Here is a 26,803-nt window from a genome sequence, read left to right on the forward strand (position 1 = left end):
CTGACATCTTTCCCTTCCCCGAGGGAAAGGTGTCCCGTGCGAAATAAATCTGTATCCCACTGAGAATTCCATCTGTGCCTCGGTGCCTTCCTCCATCTGCTCGCTCTCTCCCGCTCTCTACCTATCACCATCCATCTCCCTCAGGTTCCTCCTTCTCCCGTCCCGCCTCCTACTTTCTGTCTCTATGACTTTGCCAATTCCAGGTACCTCAGGGAATCACGCGCTATTTGTCCTTTTTCACCTGACTCATTTTACTTAGCAAGATGTCTTCAAGATTCATTCTTTTTCTTTTTCTTTTCTTTTTTGTCTTTTTGAAACAGGGTCTCCCTGTAGACCCAACTGTCTTAGAATTCACTACATAGACCAGGCTGACCTTGAGTGCTGGGCTTAAAGGTGTACACCACCACACCGGGCTCAGATTCATTCTTGAGGTAGGGCTTTCCTCTTTCCCTTCCTTGAGAGGCTGACTAAGAACATAGTATACTTTGTCCATCCTTTAACAACTGCCTGCATTGCGCCTACCTTTTGAATAAATGTAAACAAGGTTGCTTTGAATGCCGGTATATGGATATGTTTCTGAATCTGTCTGCAATTTTTTCCGGTTACTTTCAGAAGTGGAATTGCTAGATCATATGGTAATACTCTGCTTAATTTGTATTTTATCTGTGTCTGTCTCTCACTTTCTCTTTCCTTTCTTTTAAAAACATTTAAAACAATATTTTATTTACTATTTTTATTTTATATGTATAAGTATAATGCCTGCGTGTAGGTAAGTACACTCATGTCATGCAATGTCCTTGGAGGTCAGAAGAGGGTGTCGGATCCCCTGGAACTGGAGTTACAGACAGTTGTTAACTGCCATGTGGGTGCTGGAATTCAAACCCCGGTCCTCTGCAAGATCAGCCAGGGCTCTTAACTGCTGAGCCATCTCTCCAGCCCTTTAAAACAATTTTTAATCATTCATTTCATTCATTTGATTTGTATCATGACGTGTGCAGGTCAAAGGACAACTTGGGAATCAGTTCTCCCCCTTCTACTGTGTGGATTTTGAGGATCAAACTCAGGTCATCAAGCTTAGCAGCAAGCACCTTTACCCAGTGAACCAGCTCAGCAGCCCAAGTCTTTTTTTCCTTCCTTCCTTCCTTCCTTCCTCCTTCCTTCCTCCTTCTTTCCTTCCTTCCTCCTTCCTTCCTCCTTCCTTCCTCCTTCCTTCCTCTTTCCTTCCTCTTTCCTTCCTCCTTCCTTCCTTCCTCCTTCCTTCCTTCCTCCCTTCATTCCTTCCTCCTTCCTTCCTTCCTCCTTCCTTCCTTCCTCCTTCCTTCCTTCCTCCTTCCTCCTTCCTCCGTCCTGTCTTATCTTCCTTCCCTCTATCCTTCTGCCCCTCCCTCCCTCTTTTTCCCCTCCCTCCCTGCTTTCTTTCTTTTTCTTCCTTCCCTCTCTCCCTCTCCATCTCTTCCTTCTTTCTTTCCTTCCCTCCCTCCTTCCTCTCTTTCCTTCCTCACTCATTCATTCGACTTGATTCCTCCTTCCTTCTTTCCTTCCTCCTTCCTTCCTTCCTTCTTCCTTCCTTCCTTCCTTCCTTCCTTCCTCCTTCCTTCCTTCCTTCTTTCCTCCTTCCTCCCTCCTTCCTCCCTCCCTCCCTCCTTCCTCCTTCTACAGACAGAATCATGGATGCCACCAATTTCGAGCAGCTCCTCCAGGAGAGAATGAATCAAAGTGAACTGGAAGGCTGGGAACCTCAGGGAGGAGTTGTTGCCATGGAATGGAACAAGGGTAAGATCACCATCATTTCTGAGGTGATTTTCCAAAAGGCATTTGAAATATCTCACCAAAAAATATTTGAAGAACGATCTATGTGATTGGTTACGCATAGCAGCTAATGGCAAAGAGAGCTATGAATTACATTACTTCCAGATTAACCAGGATGAAGAGGAGGAGGAGGAAGAGGAGGATTAAAACACATTGATCTGGAATGTTCTGTATGACCCGGGCTCAGTTCTCAGAACCCACCTGGTGGCTAACACCCATTCTTAACTCCTGTTCCAGGGGATCTGACTCCCTCTTATGGCATTGCATGTATCATACACATAAAAAGCAAATAAAATTTTTTTTCAGTTAAAAATAAATAAATAAATAAATAAATAAGAAGAATGCTTGCTGCTCTTCCAGAGGACCTGAGTTTGATTCCTAGCACCCATACCAGACAGCTCAAAACCACCTGGAACTAACTATACCTCTAGGGGCTCTAATGCCCTCTTCTGGCCTTCAAGGACACTGTACACATGTGATACACACTTAAGTGTGATATACACTTAGGCACACATGCACATAAAAACAAAATAAATCTTAGAAAAAAATTGTGATGTACAATTGTCTATACTATGCTCTTGCAATTCTTCTATTTTGGGAAAACTGATGATTCCTGATTTTCGTTTTTCATTAATTGGTTGCTTTTTTCCCTTAGTGTATCAGATCACAAATTTTGTCCATTTTTTCTTTTCATAGTTATTTAATGTGTGAGGGGGACATGGAAACTCACATGCCATGGTGTGCATGTAGAGGTTAGAGGACTGCATGTCTCATTCTTAGCCCTCTACTTTGTTTGAGGCAGGATCTCTCCTGTTGTTTGCAACTGCACTACATATCATAGGCAGGCTGGCCCATGAGCTTCTGGAGAATTCTCCTGTGCCTCCATCTCTCTGTAGGAGTACTAGAATAACAGGCACATGCCACCATGTCCAGATTTTCTGTGGGTTCCTGGGATCTGAACTCAGGTCATCAGGCTTGAATAGCAAGTACTTTAAACTGCCAAGCCATCTTCCCAGCCCCTTTTTCTTTAAAAAAATTATATATATATAGTCTTTTTAAGACAGGGCCTCTGGCCTTGAACTCACAGAGATCTGCCTATTTCCACCTCCCAGCCAAGTGCTGGGATTAAAGGTGTATGCCTCCACATCCAGCTAAAAATATTATTTTTTATTTTTTGTATATGGGTGTTTTTCCTGCATGTCTATAAGTGCTTCATTTCTGTGCAATGTACATGGAGACCAGAAGAAGGCATTAGATCCCCTGGAACTGGAGTTATAGACAGTTGTTAGTCACAAGTAGGTGCTGGGAACTGAACCTGGGCCCATTGCAAGAGCAGCCAGTACCCTTGACTGCTGAGCCATCTCTCCAGCCCATGTTGTTGTTGTTTTCTTAATTCATTCTATGTGATGTCACAAGATTCTTTGTCTGAGTTCAATTTTTAAAATTTTGTTAAGACTTGCTTCGTGGTCTGTAACATGTTGTATCCTAGGATTTTTTCATGTGCACTAAAGAAAGATATGTATTTTGTTTCTCTCGGCTAGAGCCCATACACATGAATTATGTTTAAATGGTCTATAGTTCTGTTCAAGGTTTCTATTTCCAAGGTTCTGACTGGTTGTTCTAGCCAACATCAAATGTGTAGTATTGAAATATATTTATTTTTAATCTCTTAGTTAAAATTTATTTCAAGGTTTCTGCCACATTTAGATTAAAGAAATGATATCATAATTTATTTTAATGCATAAAAACTTGATTTACAGTTTGGGAAATCTAGACAACTAATACACTGTATAATTTTCAAAAAGTAGTGCTATTTAGCAAAGTGTGAGGTGACACTGTCAGTGAACTTGCTCACACTTCATAACATCATTAGCTCCAAGCTATTCAGATTGAGAAACAGATCCATTTTTCTATTTTCCACACGTTTTTCTTTTCTTTTACATTTTCATTATGTTTTGTAAGATTTATTTTTATTTATGTCTGTCTGTGCGGGTTGGTGCCCCCAGAGGCCAGAACAGGGCATTGGATATCCTGGAACTGGAGTTATAGGCAGCTGTGAAATGTCTGACATGGGTGCTAGGAACTAAACTCGGGTCCTCTGCAAAAGCAGCAAGTGCCCTTTACTGCTGAGCTAACTCTCCAGCCCCTCCTTTTACATATTTATTTATTTTGTGTGTGTGTGTCATGGTGCACATGTGCACATGTACCGTGGTGCACGCACTGAAATCAGAGGACTACTTGTGGGAGTCAGTTCTCTCCTTCCTCCATGTGGGTCTCGGGGATCAAACTCAGATCACCAGTCTTGGTAGCAAGAACCTTTACTTACCGAGCCACCTGCTCAGCCGAGAATGTATATTTTCAATTTTGCCTCAAAAAGCCACTTAAAATTGAGTTTTCTTTCATGTAGGGAATTTCTAGTGTTTGAAATTCTATTTTCAGGGCTGGGGATGTAGCTCAATAGTAGAACACTTATCAGCAACCATAAAGCCTTTCACTCCACCCCCAGCATCACATTCAGGCTATCTTTAATGTCGTCTACATATTTCAACATCTACCCTCTCACCTCCTCCCCACTAGCGAGTCTGTTGCTAAAGTAAACAGCGATATTGGATCCTATCTGATGGACACAAAGCAATCTGTAAGCGAATTTCCTCACTAACCACAGTGTCAACTTTCTGCCAATAGAGACAGAAGAACTCAAGCAACCAAGAGTTAGAGTTCATAGGAGGAAAAGTGCAAGATATGAAAGTTATTAAACTAAAACCTTTTACTTTCCTCCACACACAAATGCTGTTCAGACTAACACTAATTACTGATGCATACAGGGCTTGCTCCAGCACAGGGGGCCAACATTTAAGAAATTCTGTTTTTTAAAAAAATCCCATTTACTAGTGTATTTGGTCATTAAATAGGTTCCCAAAGAAGAAAACAAGCTACATGCATGTGTTTAAAAAATGTTAGTTTTTAATTATTTTTTAAAATATTTTATTCATATTTTATGTGTATGAGTGCATTGCCTATGTATGTGTAAGTGAACCTGTGTCATGCAATGTCTGTGGAGTTGACACTGGATCCCCTGGAACTGGAGTTAAGGATGGTTGTTAGCTGCCATGTGGGTGCTGGGAGTTAAACCTGGGTTCTCTGCAAGAGCAGCCAGTGCTCTTAACTGCTGAGTCATCTCTCTAGGCTTGCTACATTTTATTTTACGTGTGAGTGTGTGTGTGTGTGTGTGTGTGTGTGTGTGTGTGTGTGTGATGTAGGCAGGTACATGTATGGAGCCCGGAGGACGAATTGTAGAAGTCTGTTTTCTCCTTCCACTATGTGGGTCCTGGGGATTGAACTCAGGTCACCAAGCTTGGTGGCAAGCATCTCTATTCACTGAGTCATCTTGCTGGCCCTGCTTTATTTTACTGTCGTCACAGATTACATTGCTATGAATCGTGTGCTTATTTGCACAGGCCTATAATTTTTATACATTTTTTTCTAAATTCTGTAGAAAATAAAGAGTAGAGTTACAAATAAAAACCACACAATACTGGTTATGTTTGCCCACATATTTACAAGAGAACATCATACTTTTCTTTTTCAAAATGCATTTATTTTTCTTTTATGTGTCTGAATGTTTTGACTGCATACACACCCTTGTCATGCAATGCCCATGGAGAGCAGAAGAGGGCATGGAATCCCCAGGAACTGGAGCTACAGATGGTTGTTAGCTGCCATGTGGGTGCTGGGAACTGAACCTGGGTCCTCTGCAAGAACAGCCAGTGCTCCTAACTGCTGAGCCATTTCTCCAGGCTCCACATATGTGTTGGTGAACCATATGTGTGCAGTGCTGACAGAAGCCAGAAGAGGGTGTCAGATCCCCTGGAACTGGAGTTAAAGACAGTTCTTAGCTGCCATGTGGGTTCTGATAACTGAACCCAGGTCCTTTGCAAGAGCAGCCAGTGCTCTTAATTGCGGAGCCATCGTTCCAGCCCTTCTCTTCTCCTTAAATTCCCTTAATGTAGATATGGATCTACTTAATGGTCTCACATACATCTTGCGGGGTCTCTTCACTGTCTTCAAGTTTGCTGATTCTTCTGCCTTTTCCAGTCTGTGGTTGAACTCCTCTGTTGAATTTTTAATTAATCTATGTTTTTCTGCTTTGAAGTTTGATTCCTTTTTAAAGTCTTAATTTTAAAAATATATATTCATGCAACCGATTATGACTAGTAATAATCAGATACATACAGATTAGAAACGCATGTGCCAACATCTCAGTGTTATTAGCAAAAACAATGAGTGTAAGAAACAGTATATTTTAAAATGAAATGGAGATCTTTTTTAAAGGTTAAAAACTCATTCAGTTTTATGTCTTACAGGGCTTATACTGAGTTCAATATTGTATAACTATTAATTCAACAGCGAACCTAAAAATTTTATAGCCACTTTTGAAAGAGATGTATCTTTGCTCTGGAAACTTATTGACTATGTTAAAGCTGTAATGAAATGCTTCTTCTAAAAAAAAAATTTAAAAAAACATACTCATTTAATTATTTACCTTTAAAATATTTTTTCTTTTTTTTATTCATGTGTATGTGTTTGTGTGTCTCTATGTGTATATGCCTGTGTCTGCAGAGACCAGAAGAGGGACACTGGACCTCCTAGAGCTGGAGTTACAGGCAGTTGTAAGCTGCCCTACATGGGCACTGGGAACTGAATTCAGGTCCTCTGTAAGAGCAGCAAGTGCTCTTAACAGCTAAGCCATTTCTGCAGGTCCTATTCTTATTTATTTATTTATTTATTTATTTATTTATTTATTTATTTATAGACAAAGTTTCCCCAGGTGACCTGGAACTCACTATGTAGACCAGGCTAGCCTTTATCTCACAAAGATCTGCCTGCCTCTACCTCCCGAGTGCTGGAATTAAAGGCATGGCTCACCACATCTGGCCCTAGTCTCGTTTTATTTAAACCCTGTTTTCTTGATTTAGTTTTGTGTGTACTGTGTTTCCCTTGAACTCTCCGAGCACATTTAAGCAGCTGGTTTAGCCTGTGTGTAGTAATGTGTGATGCTTACGTTCCTTTGATATGTTTTTCGACTTCTTTCTTTGTCTCATGGTTTGTCATTGTTGAAAAACGGGCATTTGAAAAATTAAACATGAAAAATACCAACTTTCCTAATCTTTGTTGACTGGATCCGTGCAAGGGAAGGCCTTTTCTGATTAGCTGGTCTTTAGGGCCTGCCCATCATGAAGGCTGAGTGTGGTCTCAGGCCTTTTTCTGGCATATACCCTGCCTGTGCTTTTCTGTGGTTTATCAGATTCACACACAGAGTTCCTAGTAAATATCTTAATTTCCCCCTAAAATAATCCTCTCCCTCCTTCTCCTCTTCCTCCTCCTCTCCTTCTTCCTCCTCCCTCCTCCCTCTCCTCCTCTCCTTCCTCCTCCCTCTCCTCCTCTCCTCCTTCCTCTTCTTCCTTCTTCTCCTCTCCCTCCTCCTCTTCCTCCTCTCCCTCCTCTTCCTCCTCCCCCCTCCTCCTCTCCTCCTTCCTCCTCTTCCTTCTTCTCCTCTCCCTCCTCCTCTTCCTCCTCTCCCTCCTCTTCCTCCTCCCCCCTCCTCCTCTCCTCCTTCCTCCTCTTCCTTCTTCTCCTCTCCCTCCTCCTCTTCCTCCTCTCCCTCCTCTTCCTCCTCCCCCCTCCTCCTCTCCTCCTTCCTCCTCTTCCTTCTTCTCCTCTCCCTCCTCCTCTTCCTCCTCCCCCTCCTCTTCTCCCTCTTCCTCTTCCTTTTCCTTTCCCTCTCCTTTCTTTTCTTCTTCTTTGATAGGGTCCCAGTATGTGGCCATCATTGAACTCACAACCCTCCTGCTCGGCCTCTCCAGACACTGGGATTATGGTCATGTGCCAGCAGGCCCAGCTTTGTCTTTAGGTGTTGTGCTGTATTTCTCTACCCACTATCTCTTGCTTCAGACGTTTACAGTCTGGCATCCCCTGTAGTTATTACCCACAGCCATCTGAACTGATTGCTCATCTGGTCACTTTCCCTGGGAGCTTCCCTTGCACAAATCTGCGAAGTGCAGTAGAGGCTAATGATGCATGCCATGTATGTCTGGTGATTGCTAAAGTTCTCTATGGAAACCATCTTTCTGTCTCCTGGTTGTTCAAAGTTGCCATCATCCTCCCCCAGTTTCCTCACACCAAAGCTGGAAGCTCTATCTAATCCTTTTTCTTTCTTGTTTTCTAAGATGAACTGAGAACGTCTAGGCATCTCTGCAGAGAGAGAGAGAGAGAGAGAGAGAGAGAGAGAGAGAGAGAGGAGAAAATTCAAAATTTTTTGAAGCAGGGTGTCACGTAACCCAGGCTAGCTTTGTATTTGTTATATAGCCAGGGATGACCTTAAACTCCTGATTCTCCTGCCTCTACCTCCTAAGTGCTGGGAGTACTGGATTACAGGCATGTACCACTATACCAGATTTATATACTGCTGAGGATCAAAACCTAGCTGAGCACGCTAGGCAAATGCACTACTAACCGAACATCCCCAGCCCTATCTGTGTAAAACTAAGTGGCTCAAAGTTGCCGGCCACAAATGAAGATACACAGCTTCAAGGAACCCATTTAGCTGAAGAAACATCAAGAAGCCCTTTGTTCTGTTTTGAAAGTAAACACTGAACAGGGCAAAGTTGCAGAACAAGTGCCAGGCAGCAGCACCATGTCATAGATGTCACTGCAGGGAGTGCCACGCCTGCCTGAGCAGGTGCTGTGTTCTAGGAAGGGCCAGGCCAGGGACAGTGGGCGTTCTTCAAATAAAATTGCAAAGGATGATCTGGAGAGATGGCTCAGTGGTTAAGAGTACTTGCTGCTCTTGCAGAGGACTTGGGCTACCAGCATTCACATTGGGTGGCTCACAACTGCCTGTAACTCCAGTTCCAGGGGATCTGACAACCTCTTCTGGCCTCCACAGACACCTACACATATGGAGAGAGAGAGAGAGAGAGAGAGAGAGAGAGAGAGAGAGAGAAACAGAAACCCACAAATAATAATAGGGGCTGGAGAGATGGCTCAGCGGTTAAGAACACTGTTCCTGCAAAAGACCCCGTTTGAATCCCAGCACCCACATGGCAGCTAACAGCTGTCTGTAACTCCAGTCCCAGGGGATCCGGCAGCCTCTTCTGTCCTCTGCGGGCGTTGCACGGCATGGGTGCACTTGCTTACAGGCAGGCATAACACTCATACACATAAAATAAAATTAAAAATACTACTACTAATAATAATTTTTTAAGTGAAGTGGAATTAGGGACAGGGAACATCCAGAGACTTGGAAGCACTCCAGGGACAACAGCTAAGAGACACAATTATGCTACCACTGTTCTTACAACTCAGCCCTCTCCTGTGGTGGATCTGAAAACAGCAATAAACTTCATTCCTCCCTTTGCCCTCTGAGCCCTTTTGCCTTCCAGTCCCTTCTTACCTTCCTCCTTTCTTCCACCCAGTTTCCAACAAGCACTCTGGTTGAATATTTCTTTTCAATCTGCCAGCCTGGAGTAGAAAATGCCTCAGGAACTGTTTCGGTTATAAACATGGTGAGGATCTGTCCCACGTACTTTTTGATGTAGCAGACTTAGTGGGGGAGAGAGGTATTGCGGGAGTTGCTAAGTTTTGAGTGTCTTTATTTTTTTTTTTAATCTCTTCATCTGCCCTCCCAGAGTAGGGTAGTAGTGATTCTTTTTCAAGTTCAGGAAATTAAAAAATAAAAATAAAAAAGCTCAAGCGTTCACGTTCACCCTCCAGGGAGAGTGATGTGATCTTGGATTCTCTTCTGTTGACTGTCTCCATGGTGACAGACTCTGGGTACAGATACTCTCTGTTAGAGAGCAGCTGATTCTGCAGAGCAAAGTTGACCCCACAAAACCACCCCAAAAGTCACAGAAGGAGAAGCGAGGGGACCAAGCGTCTGCGTTGTCACCCAAGGTAAGCAGCACCCTCGCTGCGTTTCTGCAGTTGAAGTGAGTTGAATTCTTTTCTCGGCCGTCCACTGAATTCCAATACTGCTTAGTGCCGATATGAACGCCCATGCTAAGACGTTTGCCACCATTCACGTCCAGCAGCCCTTTGAGGCAGATGCCACAACTCTATCTGTTTTGTAGTGGAGGACACTGAAGTGGAGCCAGATTCATTAGCTGTGTGAAATCGCCCAGCTAATAAATCACTGGGCTCTAACCCAAGCTAAAATCACTGGGCTCCACCCACGGCCAGTGTGTAGCTTTGCCTGTGGCGCTGCCGTGAAGAATCCTGTGCTCTGCTTGCAGCTAACATGAGATGGTCCATTCAGTCAGTCGGCTTCCATTCATCCCATGTTCACTTCACATTCTGTCTCTGTGATGTTAAGCTGGGGCTGCCGTTCATGAATGACTAGACCTCGGCTCCATCTCTACATAGCCCTTTATCTGCTCATTAACTAGGCCAAAAGATCAAGAGATATCTATATTTCTATCAACAGAGGGCTGGTTCAGTTGGCTGATGCACTTACATAGAAGCAGGTGAAACACCCATACGTGTAAAACAAAAGTAAGTAAATAAACAAAATAAATGCTGCTCAAATTTCTGTGTGTGTCTGTGTGAATAAGGGTTACTCATGGCAGTCAGAGGATAACTTTTTGGAGTCAGTTTCCCCCTTCCATCTTTACCTGGGTTCCAGAAATCAAATTTAGGTCAAGGGTAAGCCCTTTACCTTCTGAGCTTTTATGCCAACCCCGAGAGGTATATCTTTGATACTATGCAAAAACGCAATAATTTAATGTGACTATAATTCACTGTAGCGTACCTATCCCAGGTTATAAATTCTTGTATATTCCTAAATACATTATATAGTTCCCTGCGGGGGGTTCGAGCCAGCGACACCCCCCCACCCCTCAGCCCCCCCACCGAACTTAGGTTCTCTACAAGAGCAGTACATGCTATTAACCTCTGAGTCACTTCTCCAGCCCCTTCAAATTTATTTTCTTTTTTATTTCTGTATGTGTCTGTGTGAGTATATGCCACACAGAGGAAGGCCAGAAGAGGGTGTGGGATCCCTGGAACTGGAGTTACAGGTGCTTATGAGCCACTTGACATAAGTATTGGGATCTGAACGCCCATCCTCTGCAAGAGCAGCAAGAACTACTGAGCCATCCCTGCAGCCCCACTATACCCCCCTTTTGGTTACTTTATAATTACCTGTGCTAGTTTCGAATTGTTTTTCTAGCCTAGATTCCAGCTCCCACATTTCTTCTTCAGAGTGTTTAATATGAAATGAAACCAATCTGTGCCTGGGTATTGGGTACACACCTGTAATTCCCAACACTCCGAAGGCTGAAGCAGAATGATAACAAGGCCAGATGGGGCTAAATTTTCCAAAAAACTTTTGTTGTATTTTTTTTTGATTCACGTGGACACACACACACACACACACACACACACACACACACACTGCTAAGTTGCTTTCACAGTTTTAATTTTTAAATGTTTCCCTTCTAAAATTCCAAGGTACCATTTTTATGACCCTAATTTTCAAATTTAGATTTTAGCTCCCTGAGCATGGTAAGCAAGCCTATGAGTGGTTTGTATGAGACCCCATATTAGTTACTTTCCTGTTTCTGTGATAAATACCATGACCGAGAGCACCTTATAGAAGAAAAAAAATCATTTTGGCTTCAGGTTCCAGGGAGTTAAAAGTCCATCATGGTGGGGAGGCAAGTGGCAGGTAGGGCATGAAGCTGAGTGATCTCATGTTTAAACTGCACACAGGTAGCAGAGTGGGAACTGGAAATGGGGCACAGCTATGAACTCTCAAAGCCTGTCCCCAGTGACGTACTTCCTCTAACAAAGCCACACCTCCTAAATCTCCCCAAACAGCATCACCAACTGGGGACCAAATGTTCAAATACCTCAGTCTGTGGGGACATGTCTTTTTTTAAATTTCATTTATTATTTTTATGTGTATGAGTGTATTGCCTGCATGTATGTGAGTGCACCTGTGTCATGCAATGCCTGAGGAGGTCAGAAGAGGGCATCAGATTCTGAAGGAACTGGAGTTAAGGACAGTTTATAGCCACCATGTGGGTCCTGGGAATCAAACCCGGGTCCTCTGCAAGAGTAGTCAGTGCTCTAAACTGCTAAGCCATCTCTCCAGCCCCCTATGGGGGCATTCCCTCCCCCTCCCTTCCTCTCTCTCTCTCTCTCTCTCTCTCTCTCTCTCTCTCATCTTTCCAGATTCTGTAGCCCACGCTGGACTCAAACTCACTACAAAGTCTAAGATAACTTTGAACTCCTGCTCCTCCTGCCTCTAACTACCAAGTGCTGGGAAAACAAGCATGCACCATAATACCCACCACAATACCAGGTTTTATGCATCTCTGACATGTACCCCAGGGCTTCATGCATGCTAGGCAAGCTGAGCTACATCTCCAGCAACAGAATGTGTTTCTTTGTCATCTAATAAAAATGGCTCTGTCCTTTAGAGAGGCCATAGAGAGGACGTTGTTTTGTCTTAATGGAGATAGAACACTGAAGTGATTTTTATTTGTTGTTATTTTATTTTTAATTATTTATTATTTTCATTGTATGTATATGAGTGTATTCCCTTCATGTATGTAAGTGTACCCATGCCATGCAATGCCTAAGGATGACAGAAGAGAGCTTTGGATTCCTCAGAACTGGAGTTTCAGACGGTTGTTGGCCTCCGTGTGGGTGCTGGGAATTGAACCTGGGTCTTCTGTGAGCGCAGTTAGTGCTCTTAACCCTTGAGCCTCTGTTATTGTTTTCATTGTTTGTGGAGTTTTTCTGTGCTGGGTCTTGGTTCTTACTAGATAAGTGCTCTACCACAGCCTCAGCCTTCCGTGAGAACTTTTCTTCCTTTCTTATTTTATTTATTATTTTTAATGTGTATGCATGCTTTGCCTGCATGTGTGCATCACATATGTGCAATGCCCTCAGAGATCAGAAGAGGGCATCAGAGCCCCTGGAATTGGAGTTACAGAAAGTTGTTAGCCACCATGTGGGTGCTGGAGTGCAGGGAATCATACTCAAGTCCTCTAGAAGAGCATCCAATGTTCTTAACTGCTGAGCCATCTCTCCAGCCCCTTTGAGGATTTTTTTTTTAAATAGAAATGCTTTGAAACTGAACCTCAAACACTTCAAACTGTGAAGCAATTGATAAAACAAGACAGCCAGTTACAATGTTGGGGCTAGGAGTTCTTCCCAGAAACAGACCAAGCCTTGACTTGCTCTGGGAAGGCAGTGCTGGTTTTCTAACCCTGCCATCCTTTGCTTTGCAAGATGAAAGCAGGGATATCAGGGACAAGCCACTAATATTCCATTTAAGCTAGGGAATTGTGATGTTTAATTTTGATTTTCAACTTGATGGGATTTAGAATAACTATGGGGAAAAAAATCTCTGGGCATATCTATGAGGGAGTTTCTAGATTAAGTTGGTTGAGGGCAGCACCATTCCATGGGTTGGGATCCCGAATGGAATAAAATAGAGAAAAGGGAGAGATGACTCAGTGGTTAAGAGCACTTGCTGCTCTTTCAGAGGACCCAGGTTCAGTTCCAGGACCCGTGTTGGCACCTCACAACTGCCTAAAACTCCAGCTCCAGGGGATCCAATCCTCCCTTCTGGCCTCTGCAGGCACCTGCCCACAAGTGGCATACAGGCACACACACGTACACATAAAATATAAATAAACAAATAAATCTTTAAAAAAGAAACAAAAGAGAAAGGGGCGGAGCTCCAGCACTCATCCACCTTTTCCTTCCTGACTGCAGGTCGGCTGTGAGCACTGCCTCAAGCTTCTGGAGACATGCTAACCCCACCACGGACTGAACCCTTTAACTGTGAGCCCAAATAAACCCTTCATCAAGTCACTTCTGTCAGCTATTTTGTCCCAGCAGTGAGAGAAATTAACTAATATAGGAACTTTCCTTTTAAAACACAGAAACGGCACACTAAGGCACTTTCCGTTTCGACTTGGTTGTTAATAGTTTAACTGTTTCCCTCCCAAATGACACCTCTTGAAAGAAGAGAATGCAGAGGGGCATCTTGATGGTGCCCTTCAACCTTTACAATATGTCCAGTCACTTTGTTCCTTGAATCGATTACATATGCAGATGGGGAGGAAAGGGATGAAGAAACATTCACCACGAATTTGTTTGTTATAGTGGAAAAACCTCTAACAGAGTAACTGTGTCCATCCACTGGGAAAGATTGAAAACTGTAAATCTATACCAAGGGATGCTTGGAATACTAACCATGTAGGAGGAGCAAAAAATAAAAGTCTGGGGCCGGGGAGGTGTCTTGGCACTTAAGAGCAGGTGCTATTCTTGCAGAAGGCCCAAGAACCCAGGTTAGCTCACAACCATGTATATAAATCCAGCTCCAGGAGAATCCAATATCCCCTGCGTACAGGCACCTGTACGCAGGCGCACATACCCACACACAAACACACACACATAATTCAAAGTAATAATGAATAAAGATGGGATAAATCTATTTCTACTAGATTAGATTTCCAAGATAATATTGCTGAGCAAAACAACATAAGATGCAGGATGTGTATAGAATAATATCTTTTATGTGGTAATGTTTGACAAAGTCATCTCTCAATATGTGTCTATAGGAAATGTGTACACGTAAGAACACGTGAAGATTGAGGCTTTAAGGGATTGGAACACCGCGTTAAAAAAAAAGCAAAGAAGGAACAGTGGCTAGACCCAGCGAAAAGAAGAGATTCGAAAGAGGTTAAAAGGGGAATATTTCTATTATCTCTAATAATTTCAGGTTTTACTTAAAACGACAACATGGGGTATGAGGCTATAGATCGTCAGTTAAGAGCACAGGCTGCTCTTGCAGAGGACCCAGGTTCTTTGAAAGGAAGATACGTTCGTGTACCACGAATGTAATTGGAAAGTGTTTGTTTTAGTTTTCAGTGGTGCTAAGATTGAACCTAGGGCCTCATGCATGCTAGACAAGTACTCTACAACTGAGCAGCACCTTTAGTCCTAAGATAAATTTTTAAAGACTTTGGAATATTCTTATTTCAGGTTTGATAAGCTCTAAAACTGTTCTCTGGGGAGGGGCTTCGCTTCTCTGTCCCATTGAGGTTAGACTTGGTCATGGGACTGCCCTGGCCAATGCAAGCGAGCAGAAGTCTCAGGCATCCCTTCAAAACAGACATTTACAGAGAGTGTGCGAGGACTACCGGGTTTCTTCACCTTTGGAATAAGATGGAGATATTTCAAACAGGGCCTTCCTCGTTACCCTGGTCCCAGCGCAGATGGATGGAGCTCTACTTTGACCTTTGAGGGCCGTGCAATGTGAGAAATGGACCCAACGTTGCAGCTGTAAGACCCAGGGACTGTGGGGAGATCAGTCATTGCAGCACACCCTGACCTATCTATGCCTGCCTAGGGACAGGATGAGGGAGAGCGTGGTCCCTTTGAAGCAGAGTGACGTTTAGAATCAGAAAGGCAGAAAGTCTGTTTACCACAGACATAAAGGCAGGTAGGGCGGACAGAAGCAGAGACAAATATGTTTCAACATGGGCCTAGTCCTCCTGCCTTAATTGCCTACTGACTAAGGAAAGCAATTTGGTGGGATGTGTTTGAAGGCAGAGGGCTTATCTAAGCACGCATGAAGCCCTGAGTTCAGTCCCCAGAACACTGTATAAATTGGGTATGGGGGTGCACACCCGTAATCTCAGGAAGTCAAGGCAGGACAAAACCAGTAAAGCCAGTAAACTTTAAGGAGATTTATGTTGGAACTCCTGAGAAAAAAGGGTTACATCCATAAAAATGAACACGATTCTCAAAGAAGTTAGCAGGAAGTTCAGGGCCACCATAGAGCGATGAAGTCAATCTGGAGGACCACGGGACAGATGTGGAGACAGGGTTAGCTGGTGGAACCTCTTGAGTTTTCTACATCAGATCATGCCTGATTTAAACCTGGGATTCCTTATTACATAAGCTGACCTACCTTCCATCTGATTGGAGCAATCTGAGTTGGTTCTTTGTTTTTAAACAAGTATTTCATACTGACACGCCTATCCCTTGGGCTCTCTCTAGAATTCCCACCATGGAAGTCATTGAATTTGGTTAAAATCAGCCTCCATGCATCTCTGGTTCAGAACTCAACTTCCTTCCAACTCTACCACTTTAATTCTTATGATGTGGCTTTGGGTCATCTGTAGAGGCTCAACATTGACTTCCAGAACTAGAGACATCCCATAGTCAGGCTGCTCTGCCTACCTTCACTTGTCTCTAGGGGCCACCCACCATGGGGAATCTGTTATTATATCATAATTCTTTTGGCTCAAGCAAGCTGGGCACCCAGAGGAGGAAATTTCTCCACCACCACCAATCACCACTGCTGCTCAGCAACTATGGGCATCAGAGTTCCCCTTCTAAGTCATACTGGAAAAGCCCAACAAGACTATTACATGATGCCCCTGTGTTTTCTAAGGTCCATTCAACCAGACAGTCCTATCTCACATTCCAAATCAGCCTAGACAACCTGACTTCTATGGGGGCTTGTTCTCTCAAATGGATACTAAAAGATGGTCAGCTCAGATCTTCCCAACAATGAACACGGACAGGGGATCGGACCTCACCCTCCTCAGTCCAGCTCTTCTCTGTTCCATTCATCAAGAACATGCATTGTATGACTTTGGAACCTGGACCAGGAAGGAGACAATCACCTCTGCCCTCCTTAACTCCATTCATTGTCACCCAAATCAACCACAGAAAGTCCCATGGGGACTGGATGGCAGTGGAGCTCCAGTGGGAGGGATCGAGGGTCACAACCCTCTGATAAACTGAGTAATCACATTCAGAATTCTTGTGGAACAAGGGAAGCTCAGGAAGCCAAAGTCAAGGGTGTTCAGAACGCCATGAAAACCATCCTCCATGTGGTGCCACGTCACGGGCACCCCCAGGTCTTCCAGCCTCTTCTTGTACAAGAGTGAATGGTCTCGGAGAAGATCGTATTCACAGCTCACAATGCAAGTCTCCGGGAGCTGACACACTATGTCATCATCTGCGATCAGGGGTGAGCAGGTACTGTCCAGTATGACACTTGTCTCAAGGTAAGCGTCTTCATTCACAGGTTCAAGGGGTACGGGTTGGTAACCATGCTTCTTAAACCTCTCTGGGATATTTTCTGAACCCAACCACTTTCTATATTTCTCCCAGACTTCTGGTGGCAAATGGCTGCCCCTCTTGATGACACTTTTCCAGGAAGGGTTCACATCTAGGTGGCAATGCCAGCAGTAAAAGGCAAAATTCCAAGAGAGTAGTGGGATGTTGCTGTTCTGCTGATAGGAAGGACACTGGAAATCTATAGCTTGTAAGGCAGAGTAGATGAGAATCTGAGCTCTTATACGGGGAAGGTCTGGCCGCTTCACAAACATTTGACAAATCACAGTGGCTATGCCTCCTCCTACGCTGTCACCGCAGACAACTACCCGAGCTGGATCCACTCCATACACATGCAGGGATTTCAGGAAGTGGGTGGTGGCTGCCTCACAGTCGACCCGCATCACTGGAAACTTGTACATGGGAGACTTTCGGTATCTAAAGCAGAATCAAGGAATGTAAGTTATTCTTAACTTTCAGCCAAGCCCAACTAGCTCTGTCTAGTATCTTTTATTTCAAATCCCATTCCAATAGTCCCTACCCTACAGAGGACCAGCCAAAACCATCAAAACTGAATTGCTTCCTGTTAGTCTATGACCTAAATATCACCAACACCAGCCTCATATTTCTCTTTATTTTTTTTACATTTCTGTTTATTTAGTGTGTACATATTTGTGTATGTGTGTGTGCATGCATGTGCATGTGCGCCATGGAATGCATGTGGAGGTCAGACAGAGGACAGTTTTCAGAGGTTGGCTCTTTCCTACCACCATGTTGACTCTGGAGATTGAACTCAGGTCATCAAGCTTGGTGGAGTGAAGCTCCTTTACACACTGGGTGATCTCACTGGTCCCCACTATGGAAATATGGAAATTATTGTAGAGCAGAGAACTGCAAAGTGATGTGTGTTTAGCATGCATAGTCTCTCTCTCTCTCTCTCTCTCTCTCTCTCTATCTCTATCTTTACTTATGGCTTTACTTTTTTCATTCTCTTCTATGAGCCTTGCCCTGAGAAAACTATGTACCGTGCACCCTCCAAGACACTTTTATTTCATGGGCTTTGGAATGAGATCGCAGGAAAAGTCTGTTCATGGATCATCCCTGGATACCTGTGCATCGGGTAGCAGATGTGAGACCCAGAGAAGTACCAGCCCATGTCTACCCAACCCAGTGTCCACCAAGCTCTCTTACCGATGGTCAAGGTTTGGGGGGTGACCTTCAGGGACCAGGTAGGGGAGAGAGTGAGAAATACTTTGAAATATATGTGACACTGTCTGGGTCATTTTGCTGGTCATGTACCTGGCATTAGGCAGAGGGAGGTGCTTCCTGTCCACCCTGGACAAGGCTGTTCCACATAGTCACTTCTTCCACCAAAAGCAGAGCCACCAGCCCCATTGCCATCAGCTTCCACACCACAGGGTTGGATGGTGCCCATATTCACACATACAGAAGACAGCATGCACCGGGGGGGGGGGGGCGGGGGGCGCTCCTGTCCCCTGCCTTCAGGTCTGGCCCTCTTTCCCCCTTCCTGCCTCTCCTCACTAGCTCTCTCAGTCCAATCTTCCTGTTCTCCTGTTCAATCCCATATGCTCCAAGTTTGAACTCTATCTCCCATCATCCCAAATCTGGGCTGGCTGCCTGTGTTCCCCTTCATCCCCTTACTCACCCGACTGCCAGGACCACAGAGTCACTGTCCTTGGACAAACGCAGGCATATGCCATGATGGGTTCCTAGAAAAGAAAGTCAATTGTCACATTTACTAGGAAGTTTTCCTTTTGCCAGCCCTCGTGTCTGACATCCTCTTACAAGCAGAGCACCTGAGTTCTATAGAACAGATTTCCTCCCAGCTTCTCTTTGTCTCTTCTGTGATCTGCCTAGACAACATTCACCAGAACGCTTGTGTCCTGATACATTCTATCATTTATTTAAAATATCCGAAAGGTGAATAGAGCACAGTGATTGGGGGTATGAGATTGGTATTCACATATAACATTCTAGAGGGAGGTCGAACCATTGTATGAAATGTCACCTGAGTAATCTGGGGCCTGCTAACTGCTCTGGTGTGCCTGTTCCCAACAGTAGATTGTTCACCAGGGAGAATGGCCCTTCCTTCCTTCCTTCCTTCCTTCCTTCCTTCCTTCCTTCCTTCCTTCCTTCCTTCCTTCCTTATTTTTATTTATTTCTTTATTTATTTATTTATTTATTTATTTATTTATTTATTCTTTTTGAGACATGGTCTCCCTGTAGCCCCAGCTGGCCTGGAACTCACTACGTAGACCAGACTGCCCTTGAACTCACAGAGATCCTCCTGCCTCCACCTCCTGAGTGCTGGGATTAAAGACATGCGCCACCATGCCCGGCTGACCATTCTTTTTTTGTATATAGATCTATTTTGTTTTTATTTATATAAATGTGTTTCTGTATATGTGTATGTGTGGGTACCTATGGAGACCAGAAAAGGTGTTGAATACCCTGGAGCTGGAGTTACAAGTGGTTGTGAGCCACCTAATGTACGTGTTGGGATCTGAACTCAGGTCTTCTGGAAGGGCACTAAGTGCTCTTAACCACTGTGCCATCTCTCCAGCCTCTGAAGCTTGACTGTTCTTTCAAGTCCCTTTAGCAGGGTGCCAAGGCGCTCAGAAAAGCCAGAGGAAAGGCTCTTACTCAAGCTCCCCAGGATGGTCCCACCACCATGGAAGAAGATGATGCCAGGCCTTGGGGTAGGGGAAGGTGCCTTGGGGCAGTACAGCTTTACAGGAATTGTCCCAAAGTGGAGATCTATGACCACAACATCTGGATCTTTCTTGAGTGGCTGCAGATCATGCAGAAAACTGGCAAACTGGGGTGCATAACAGAGTCCTAGCTTCTCAAAAATCACCCCCTGTCAGAGAGAGAAGAGGAGATGGTTCAACAAGAATCTGTACAGGACACTTTGCGTGCCGCCTGGAGTCTGGCCACCACATCTCCCTTCACCAGGCGCCAATGAAAGTCTTGGGAACGGTGGTCAGTCTGGACCACAGGCCTCTACTCCCTCCTTCAGCGTCCTCATGTGGCACCTGCAGTAGAACCAGTTCCCCTTGACATACTCTCCCCAGACACCTTGTGTCCTAGTTTGTTCTTCGTTGCTGTGACAAAACACTCTGACCACTACCAGCTTGGGGAGGAAAGGGTTTATTTATCTTACATCTCCCGGATCACAGTTCACTGGGGAGCCCAAGGTAGGAACTCAGGGCAGGAACCTGGAAGCAGAAGCTGGAGCACAGGCCATAGAGGAACGCGTCTTACTGGCTTGCTCCCCTGGCCCCTGCTCAGCCTGCTTTCTTATACAACACAGGCCCACCTGCCCAGGGGTGGCACCACCCACAGTGGGCTGGGCCCTCCCACATCACTCATCAAGAAGATGCCCCTCAGACATGGCTACAGGCCAGTCCAATAGAGGAAATTCCCCAATTGAGGATCCCTCGACCCAGGTGTGTCAAGTTGACACTAAAGCTATACCTCGAATGCCAGATACAACAAACCAGGCTTCTGGGCACCCCTTGAGGCTCTCTTTACCAGGAACATTGTCTCCACTGTGAGACTCCTGCTCTACCTGGGGCCTGGACATGCTGTTATCTCCAGGGAGGAAGGACATCCTGGGCCTCCTACACATTTGTTATTTTTGAAAAAAGAAAGAGGGGAATTTTCTTATCTTTCTACAGCATCTATTGAAATATTTTGGAAAAAATGTGATGTCCAAATTTTTCTCTTAGGAAAATAGAAATGAGGGAAAAGTGGGAAGAGGCGATGTGTTTTGCTGGGCACCAGTGAGAGTACATGCAGGGGTGCATAAGGATTCTGTTTGTTTGTTTGTTTGTTTGTTTGTTTTTTGCTTGTTTGAGACAGGGTCTCCCTGCAGCCCCAGCTGGCCTGGAATTCATTATGTAGACCAGGCTGGCCTTGAACTCACAGAGATCCTCCTGCCTCTTTACCCCGAGTGCTGGGATTAAAAGCGTGTGCCACCAAACCCAGCACATGAGGATTCTTTATGTTACTGAGTTGTGCTTTTGTTGAGATCTGTCTAGAAGCTTTCAAAATAAACAAATATAAATAAATAAAGCAAGCTCTCTCTGGGCAGTAATATTCCAGAAATTTGTAGTCCTTTTCTGTGTCACAATTATTTTAGCTGCTGCTGAAGCCTGTAGACCACATCTCAGAGTCTCTCTCTCTCTCTCTCTCTCTCTCTCTCTGAGGGGAGATGTATAATATACTTCTTAGTGTAGATATGTGCACACGTGCATGTGGGTGTGTGAGCACATACATGCGAGTGTGTGTGGAGGACCGAGGTCAACACAGGGTATTTTTCCTCAGTTGCTCTCCACCTTTACTTATCATTTATTGTTTTATTGCATTATTTGTTTTTATTTTATGTGTGTGCGTGTTGGTGTGCTCATGCCACAGTCCACATATAGAGGTCAGAGAACAACATGCCCAAGTCAGTTCTCTCCTTCCACTATGTGGGACCCAGGCATGAAACTCGGGTTGTCAGCTCGGCTGCAAGCACTTTCTTTTTTCTTTTCTTTTTTTTTTTTTTTTTTTTTACCTGCTGAGCCATCTCACCAGTCCAATCACCTTAGTTTTTGAAAAAGGGACTCTCATTAAACCTGAAATTCATCAAGTGGGCTAAGTTGACAGCCAATGAGCTTTAGGGACTTGCTTGTCTCAGTCCATACCCCCTCCCATCCCCTCAACCTCTACCTCTCCCCCAAAGTCCTTCTACCCTGACCCCAAGCCAGGCCAGGCACATGCCAGCCTGCTTAGATCTTTAAGTGGGTTCTAGGAACCCGAACTCAGGTCCTCATGCTCTCTTAGCACGCACTTGATGACTGAGCCATCGCCCAAGTCCCACCAAACATTTTTTTCAGATGTATAAATACATGGAATTGATCCAGGAAGGCAGTTTCACATAAATACAGTCATCGGACTATCAAAGCAAACGTGTGATGTAAGCATATGTGCTGTCCCTTCTGTGTGCATAAACAGTGAGCAAACGTAAGCTGCGACCTGATACTGCCTGGTCTCGAAGGTAACTGTGGGAACTCAGGAACTCCATTTCAATAAGAAGTTAGTGGTGGAAATGGGGTGATGTGGACCCTACACAAGTCACTGGTTCCCTTCCATCCTTTCCCTGGGACCTTGAGGGAGCAAACCTTGGTGTTCCCACTGTCTTTCTGTGCTTTCCTCCTGGCTTTGCCTCCTTCGTGGGGCCACTGGTAGCTGGTTTCCTTGTTACATTTGCTTATTCACTGGCCAGGCTCTCACCTTTCCTATCATAGGACTGCAAATCTCTGAAGTCACACTGTGCTAGGATTTTATCTCTCACCCATCACTGAGCCCAGATCTGGAAGCACGCTACCTAGCAGCTGCACAACACATGATTGTAGGACGAGCTCAAGAAATAGTGACAGTGGTCGATGTGTAGGAAAGGTTCACCCTGTACAGCTTAACTCATGGACTGCTCGCCAAACGCTGCAGAGTAGAGGCTGCTACACTTCCTGGGTTGGCAGATGGGGAAACTAAGTCATGGCAATTGGGACGGCAGCCTACGAAGGCCAAAGCCAGGAAAACCCAGTCCCAGTCACGACCTGAGGCGATGAGCCTCCACCCAGGCTCTTCTCTGCCAGTTTCTCATGGGGTAAGCAACTCTCAATCACTTCTGACTGTGTAAGAAACATAACACAAGTAGTTTGTATCTGCTTTGAGGCCGTTTTCTTCACCCGTTGGCCTCCCCTCCTCCCCTCCCCACCTCCAGCTGGCTCCCTTTCTTCCCCTAGTTATCCTCCCTTCTGTTCTCTTGCTTTCTTTTTAAAAGATTTGTTTATTATTTATTTTTATTCATGGGTATCTGTACGTGCCTGTGTGAGTTCTAAAAGCCATAAGGTATGGGATCTCCCCGAAACTAGAGTTACAGGTGATTGTGAGCTGCCTGATGTGGGTGCTAGGAACCAAATCCAAGTTCTCTGCAAGAGCAGTAAGCAGTTTAACTACTGAGCCCTCTCTCCAGCACCCTGCTATCCTTATCTCCTGTGCTCTGTTGCCCTATTTCCCCACTTCCTAGAGCTTTTCCTTCTGTCCGGTGACACACTTTCTAGTTTCATGACCAACACACACACACACACACACACACACACACACACACAAATATGTAATTTTGCATCTAGGTTCTACCTGTGAGAAAAGACCTGTGATCATTGTTTATTTATTTTCTTGGCCTGGTATATGTCACTTAACATAATAATCTCCAGTTCTATTCATTTTCCTGAAAACATGCTTTCATGTTTTATGGTTGAATAAAATTCCACTGTGGCTGGATATAGCAGTCAGGAGGCTGCGGTAGGTTTATCTCTGTGAGTTGGAGGCCAGCCAGGGCTACGTAGTGAGACCCTATCTCAAAAATACCCTCCATTGTGTATTTTCCATTATGTATTTTCTTCATCCATTCATCTGTTGATGGACATCTAAGCTCTGTTTTCTAGACATTGTGAATAGTGCATTGATGAACACGCTGTGTGGACTTAGAATCCTTCGGTATACACAGGGGTAGTATAGAGCTGGCCCATATGGAGGGTCCATTCTCAGTTTAACAAAAATGTTTTTGGTCTTCAGAGTCTGTCAACCCCCCGAAAAACATGTCAGATTCATGGGGGCAACATCTGCCCAATTCTCACCATAGTTTATTTGCATGTATTTGAATAAATTAAACTTACTGACTGGAAACAAGGCAATATTACGTGAACAGTTCACCATTACTTAAAAGCAATAAGAGATCCATCCATTTTCCTGCACTTTTCATAATTTCTCTTTTCCTTACAGCTGCATAAAATTCCACATGTGCGTGGACAGTCTTTTCCCTCTTCAGCCACCAAGGACATCTAGGCTGCCTGCATGGCCTGGCCATTGTGAATAGAATAGCAATCAGCATGGATGAGCAAGTATCTCTATAGTAGGATAGGGAGTCCTTTGGGTGTGACGCCATGAGGTGACCCAGACTCAGAAAGGCAAAAATAACGTGTTCTCTTTCATTTGTGGATCCTAGCTTATGATGTTTATACATATATACATACATATGATTATGAGTGTGAATATAAAGTCAAAAAGAGTTCATGCGAGGGAGAAAGGAGGTGCTGAAGGGAGGCAGAGCAACAGGACACATGGGACAGGCATGCAAAGGGTGAGAGGGTTCAAGAAGGAGCAGAGGAGATAAAGGAAAGCGGGGGAAGGGGATCTTTGAAAACAAATGCTGTTTGAAAACGCCATAATGAAATCTAGTATTTTGTATGATAATTTTTTCAAAAATTGTTTTTAAAAAAGGTAATAGACGTAAATGGGGTGGGCACACACTCTTCTGTAAATAAACCCTCACCCTGTGCTCTGTTAGCAAGTCCAATAAACTAATTGGGATTAAAAAAAAACAAAATAAAACAGAGCTAAAGGAAACCTTCATTAGTCCACCAAAGTTGACCCCATGTTGGCAAATCCTTTGATCTTTGATTTCTTATTCCTCCCCCTCCAAACTTGATTGTGTATATATTTTTATGTAACCTGCTTAGAGTTAGTTCTGGAAAAGTGTGTTAAAAATTGCCTCTCTTTGGAATAATAAAAAATATTCCAAAATAAAAAAAATAAAAGATTTGTTAAAGTTGTATTCTATGGTTCTGCTCATCTTTTGAGCTAATTTATTAATTTGCTTCCAATCTCTTTATTGTGTTGCTTTCTGACTCTAACTAGCAGGTCTCTAGTCATTGGGGTCCAAAGACTCATCTCTGCCTTTACAGCTCAGCAGAGCAGTGAGGTTCAGCAAGGAATAGGACACGGTCAGGCCACAGGACAGAGGCAGGCTTCTTCCTCCGAGATAATTGGGTGCTATAGGTTGCACACTGAAGGTCTCCCAGAGGTCTGTGTGTAAAGGTTTTGTCCCCAGGCCAGTGCTATTTACGGGTGTGAGGAAAGGGTTAGTGGAAGAGCCTTACATCATTGGAGCCATGCCCAAAAGAACGTTGTTGGCAGAGAGTGGAAATAAGAACAAAGTGTAATGATACATACGCATTAAAATGCCACAGAAAAAAAGCATTTCTTTGTATGTTAAGTAAAAATAAATTAAAAAGAAAAGGCATTGTGGGACCTCAGCCCTTCCTCTTCCTCTTTTGCTTCCTAGGATGTGAAGAGTTTTCCTCAGTCATGTGCCTCTGTCATGATGTGTCCCCTCTTCCTGTGCCCAAACTGAAGGGGCCGACGTCACAAGTTACAACCTCCAAATCACAAGCCCAAATAAATTTGCTTTGTGAATCCACTGTCTCAGGTGCTTTGCTACAGTAATGGGAAATTGACCAACACACTGGGAAAGCAAATCATCCTTTGAATTGTGTGTGATATTGGTCAAGTCCAGCTTCAGAAACACAGAAGAGGCTGAGAACACTTACTAGGGCTTAGTTAGGTCTGAAAATGTGCTATCAGCCTCAACCACAGGCCACTCGACACTAGGGCTAATTTACCTGCAAGCATCTGGTATCCGGTTTTTCCTGACTTCCACCCTCAGCCCCAAGAGACAATTAGAGCACAAACTCACCCATGTCATTGAGAGCTGTAACAGGCAGCTGAGGATCCTCAACTTCACGGGGTGACTGATGCCTGCAGGGATGTATTCAGTCCAAAAGTGTCTACAGATCACCCACAGCAGAACCCCCAGGGAGAACGCAGTAGCAGCTGCCGCAAGGAGGGTCAGGGCCAGAACCACCATGTTGCCTCTACCTCAGAGGCCGAATGTCATCTGTGCCTGACACAGACCATGAAAGATGCAGCTCAGACCAGCAGGCCCCGCACTTATACAGCACCATGGTCTCTCTCCTCCTCTGCGTTTCCTGTAAACATTGGCTCAGACCAGGAGAGGAGTCACAGATGCTGGGGAGGGCGTGGTTATAAGCCATGGCCCAGGCAGAGGAGAGAGTGGCTCCCACAACCTCACCCGGCTGGAAAGACATATCAGGAGCTCCCACTTAAATCATGGCATCGCTACCAGATATGGCCTTGGGTAAGCCACAGAGTTACTATAAACATTACGGACACCTGCCCTCAGACCATATCCCCCAAACCCTAATTCTAGTCTTGCCACATTTGCTATTCCTTAACCTTCTGAGGAGGCCCCAGGGACTTTGCACTTGCTGTTTCTCTGTGCAACCCCTGTCCCCTCCGACAAACCCCAGATTGTAGCTGGATTTTTTCTTCTCGTCCTTCATATGTCACCGCCTGCCTACCTAGCTATTTTAAAACTGTGGCATTTCATCACCAGCATCCCTGTGCCCCTTTACTTTTTCTCTACGGCCTGAATGACTGTAGGACATAACTTCTGTGGACATAAATGCTTATTTTTCAGTTTTATGCCTAGAGGCTGGATCAGGGTCTGGTTCTCTGTCAGTGCTGTGTAAATGTCTACTAAATGCAAGGATTATGGGATGAATCAACAGGTTTGCTCTCCTCATTGTAACACAGGAATATTTAAGCTCATTGGCCTTTCTAGGTCAGAGACTGACAGTCCTGTTAACAGTGAGGTTCTGGAGCTGGAGAGATGGCTCGGTGGTTAAGAACACTGACTGTTCTTGCAGAGGACCCGGGTTGGATTACCAGCATCCACATAGCAGCTAACAACTGTCCGTAACTCCAGTTCTAGGGGATCCGACAGCCTCTTCTGCCCTCTGCAGGCATTGCGTGACACGGGTGCACTTACCTATATGCAGGCACTATATTCATACACATAAAATAATAAAGTATTTTTTTAAAAAAATGAGGTCCTACATCAGTCATAACAATG

At 44.5% G+C, this 26,803-nt stretch overlaps 2 protein-coding genes and 1 long non-coding RNA gene across 3 annotated transcripts in view; 1 reads left to right on the forward strand and 2 right to left on the reverse strand.

The window, feature by feature from the left end:
• The window catches only part of CUNH1orf158 (chromosome unknown C1orf158 homolog), an 18,967-nt gene extending 9,525 nt beyond the window's left edge, over window positions 1-9,442 (reverse strand). Inside the window, exon 1 of the mRNA XM_008849033.2 lies at window positions 9,263-9,442. Within this exon, the coding sequence (XP_008847255.1) occupies window positions 9,263-9,373 (111 nt within the window). The 5' untranslated portion in view covers window positions 9,374-9,442. The remainder of the gene's footprint in view (window positions 1-9,262) is intronic.
• Window positions 9,443-9,674: 232 nt separating this feature from the next.
• LOC103746742 lies at window positions 9,675-13,672 on the forward strand. Its single transcript, XR_607813.1, has 3 exons — window positions 9,675-9,762; window positions 10,292-10,359; window positions 13,597-13,672. It is a non-coding gene; the product is annotated as an uncharacterized LOC103746742 (long non-coding RNA).
• Window positions 13,673-16,622: 2,950 nt separating this feature from the next.
• Aadacl3 (arylacetamide deacetylase like 3) lies at window positions 16,623-25,735 on the reverse strand. The gene is made up of 4 exons (XM_008849034.1): window positions 25,565-25,735; window positions 19,624-19,840; window positions 18,626-18,689; window positions 16,623-17,397 (listed from the first exon to the last, which is right to left on the reverse strand). The coding sequence occupies exons 1-4, from the start codon at window positions 25,733-25,735 to the stop codon at window positions 16,623-16,625; spliced, it is 1,227 nt and encodes a 408-aa protein (XP_008847256.1).
• Window positions 25,736-26,803: the final 1,068 nt, after the last annotated feature.

Source organism: Nannospalax galili, unplaced genomic scaffold (genome assembly GCF_000622305.1).
Source record: "Nannospalax galili isolate Female #2095 unplaced genomic scaffold, S.galili_v1.0 scaffold1745, whole genome shotgun sequence".
Taxonomy (NCBI): domain Eukaryota; kingdom Metazoa; phylum Chordata; class Mammalia; order Rodentia; family Spalacidae; genus Nannospalax; species Nannospalax galili.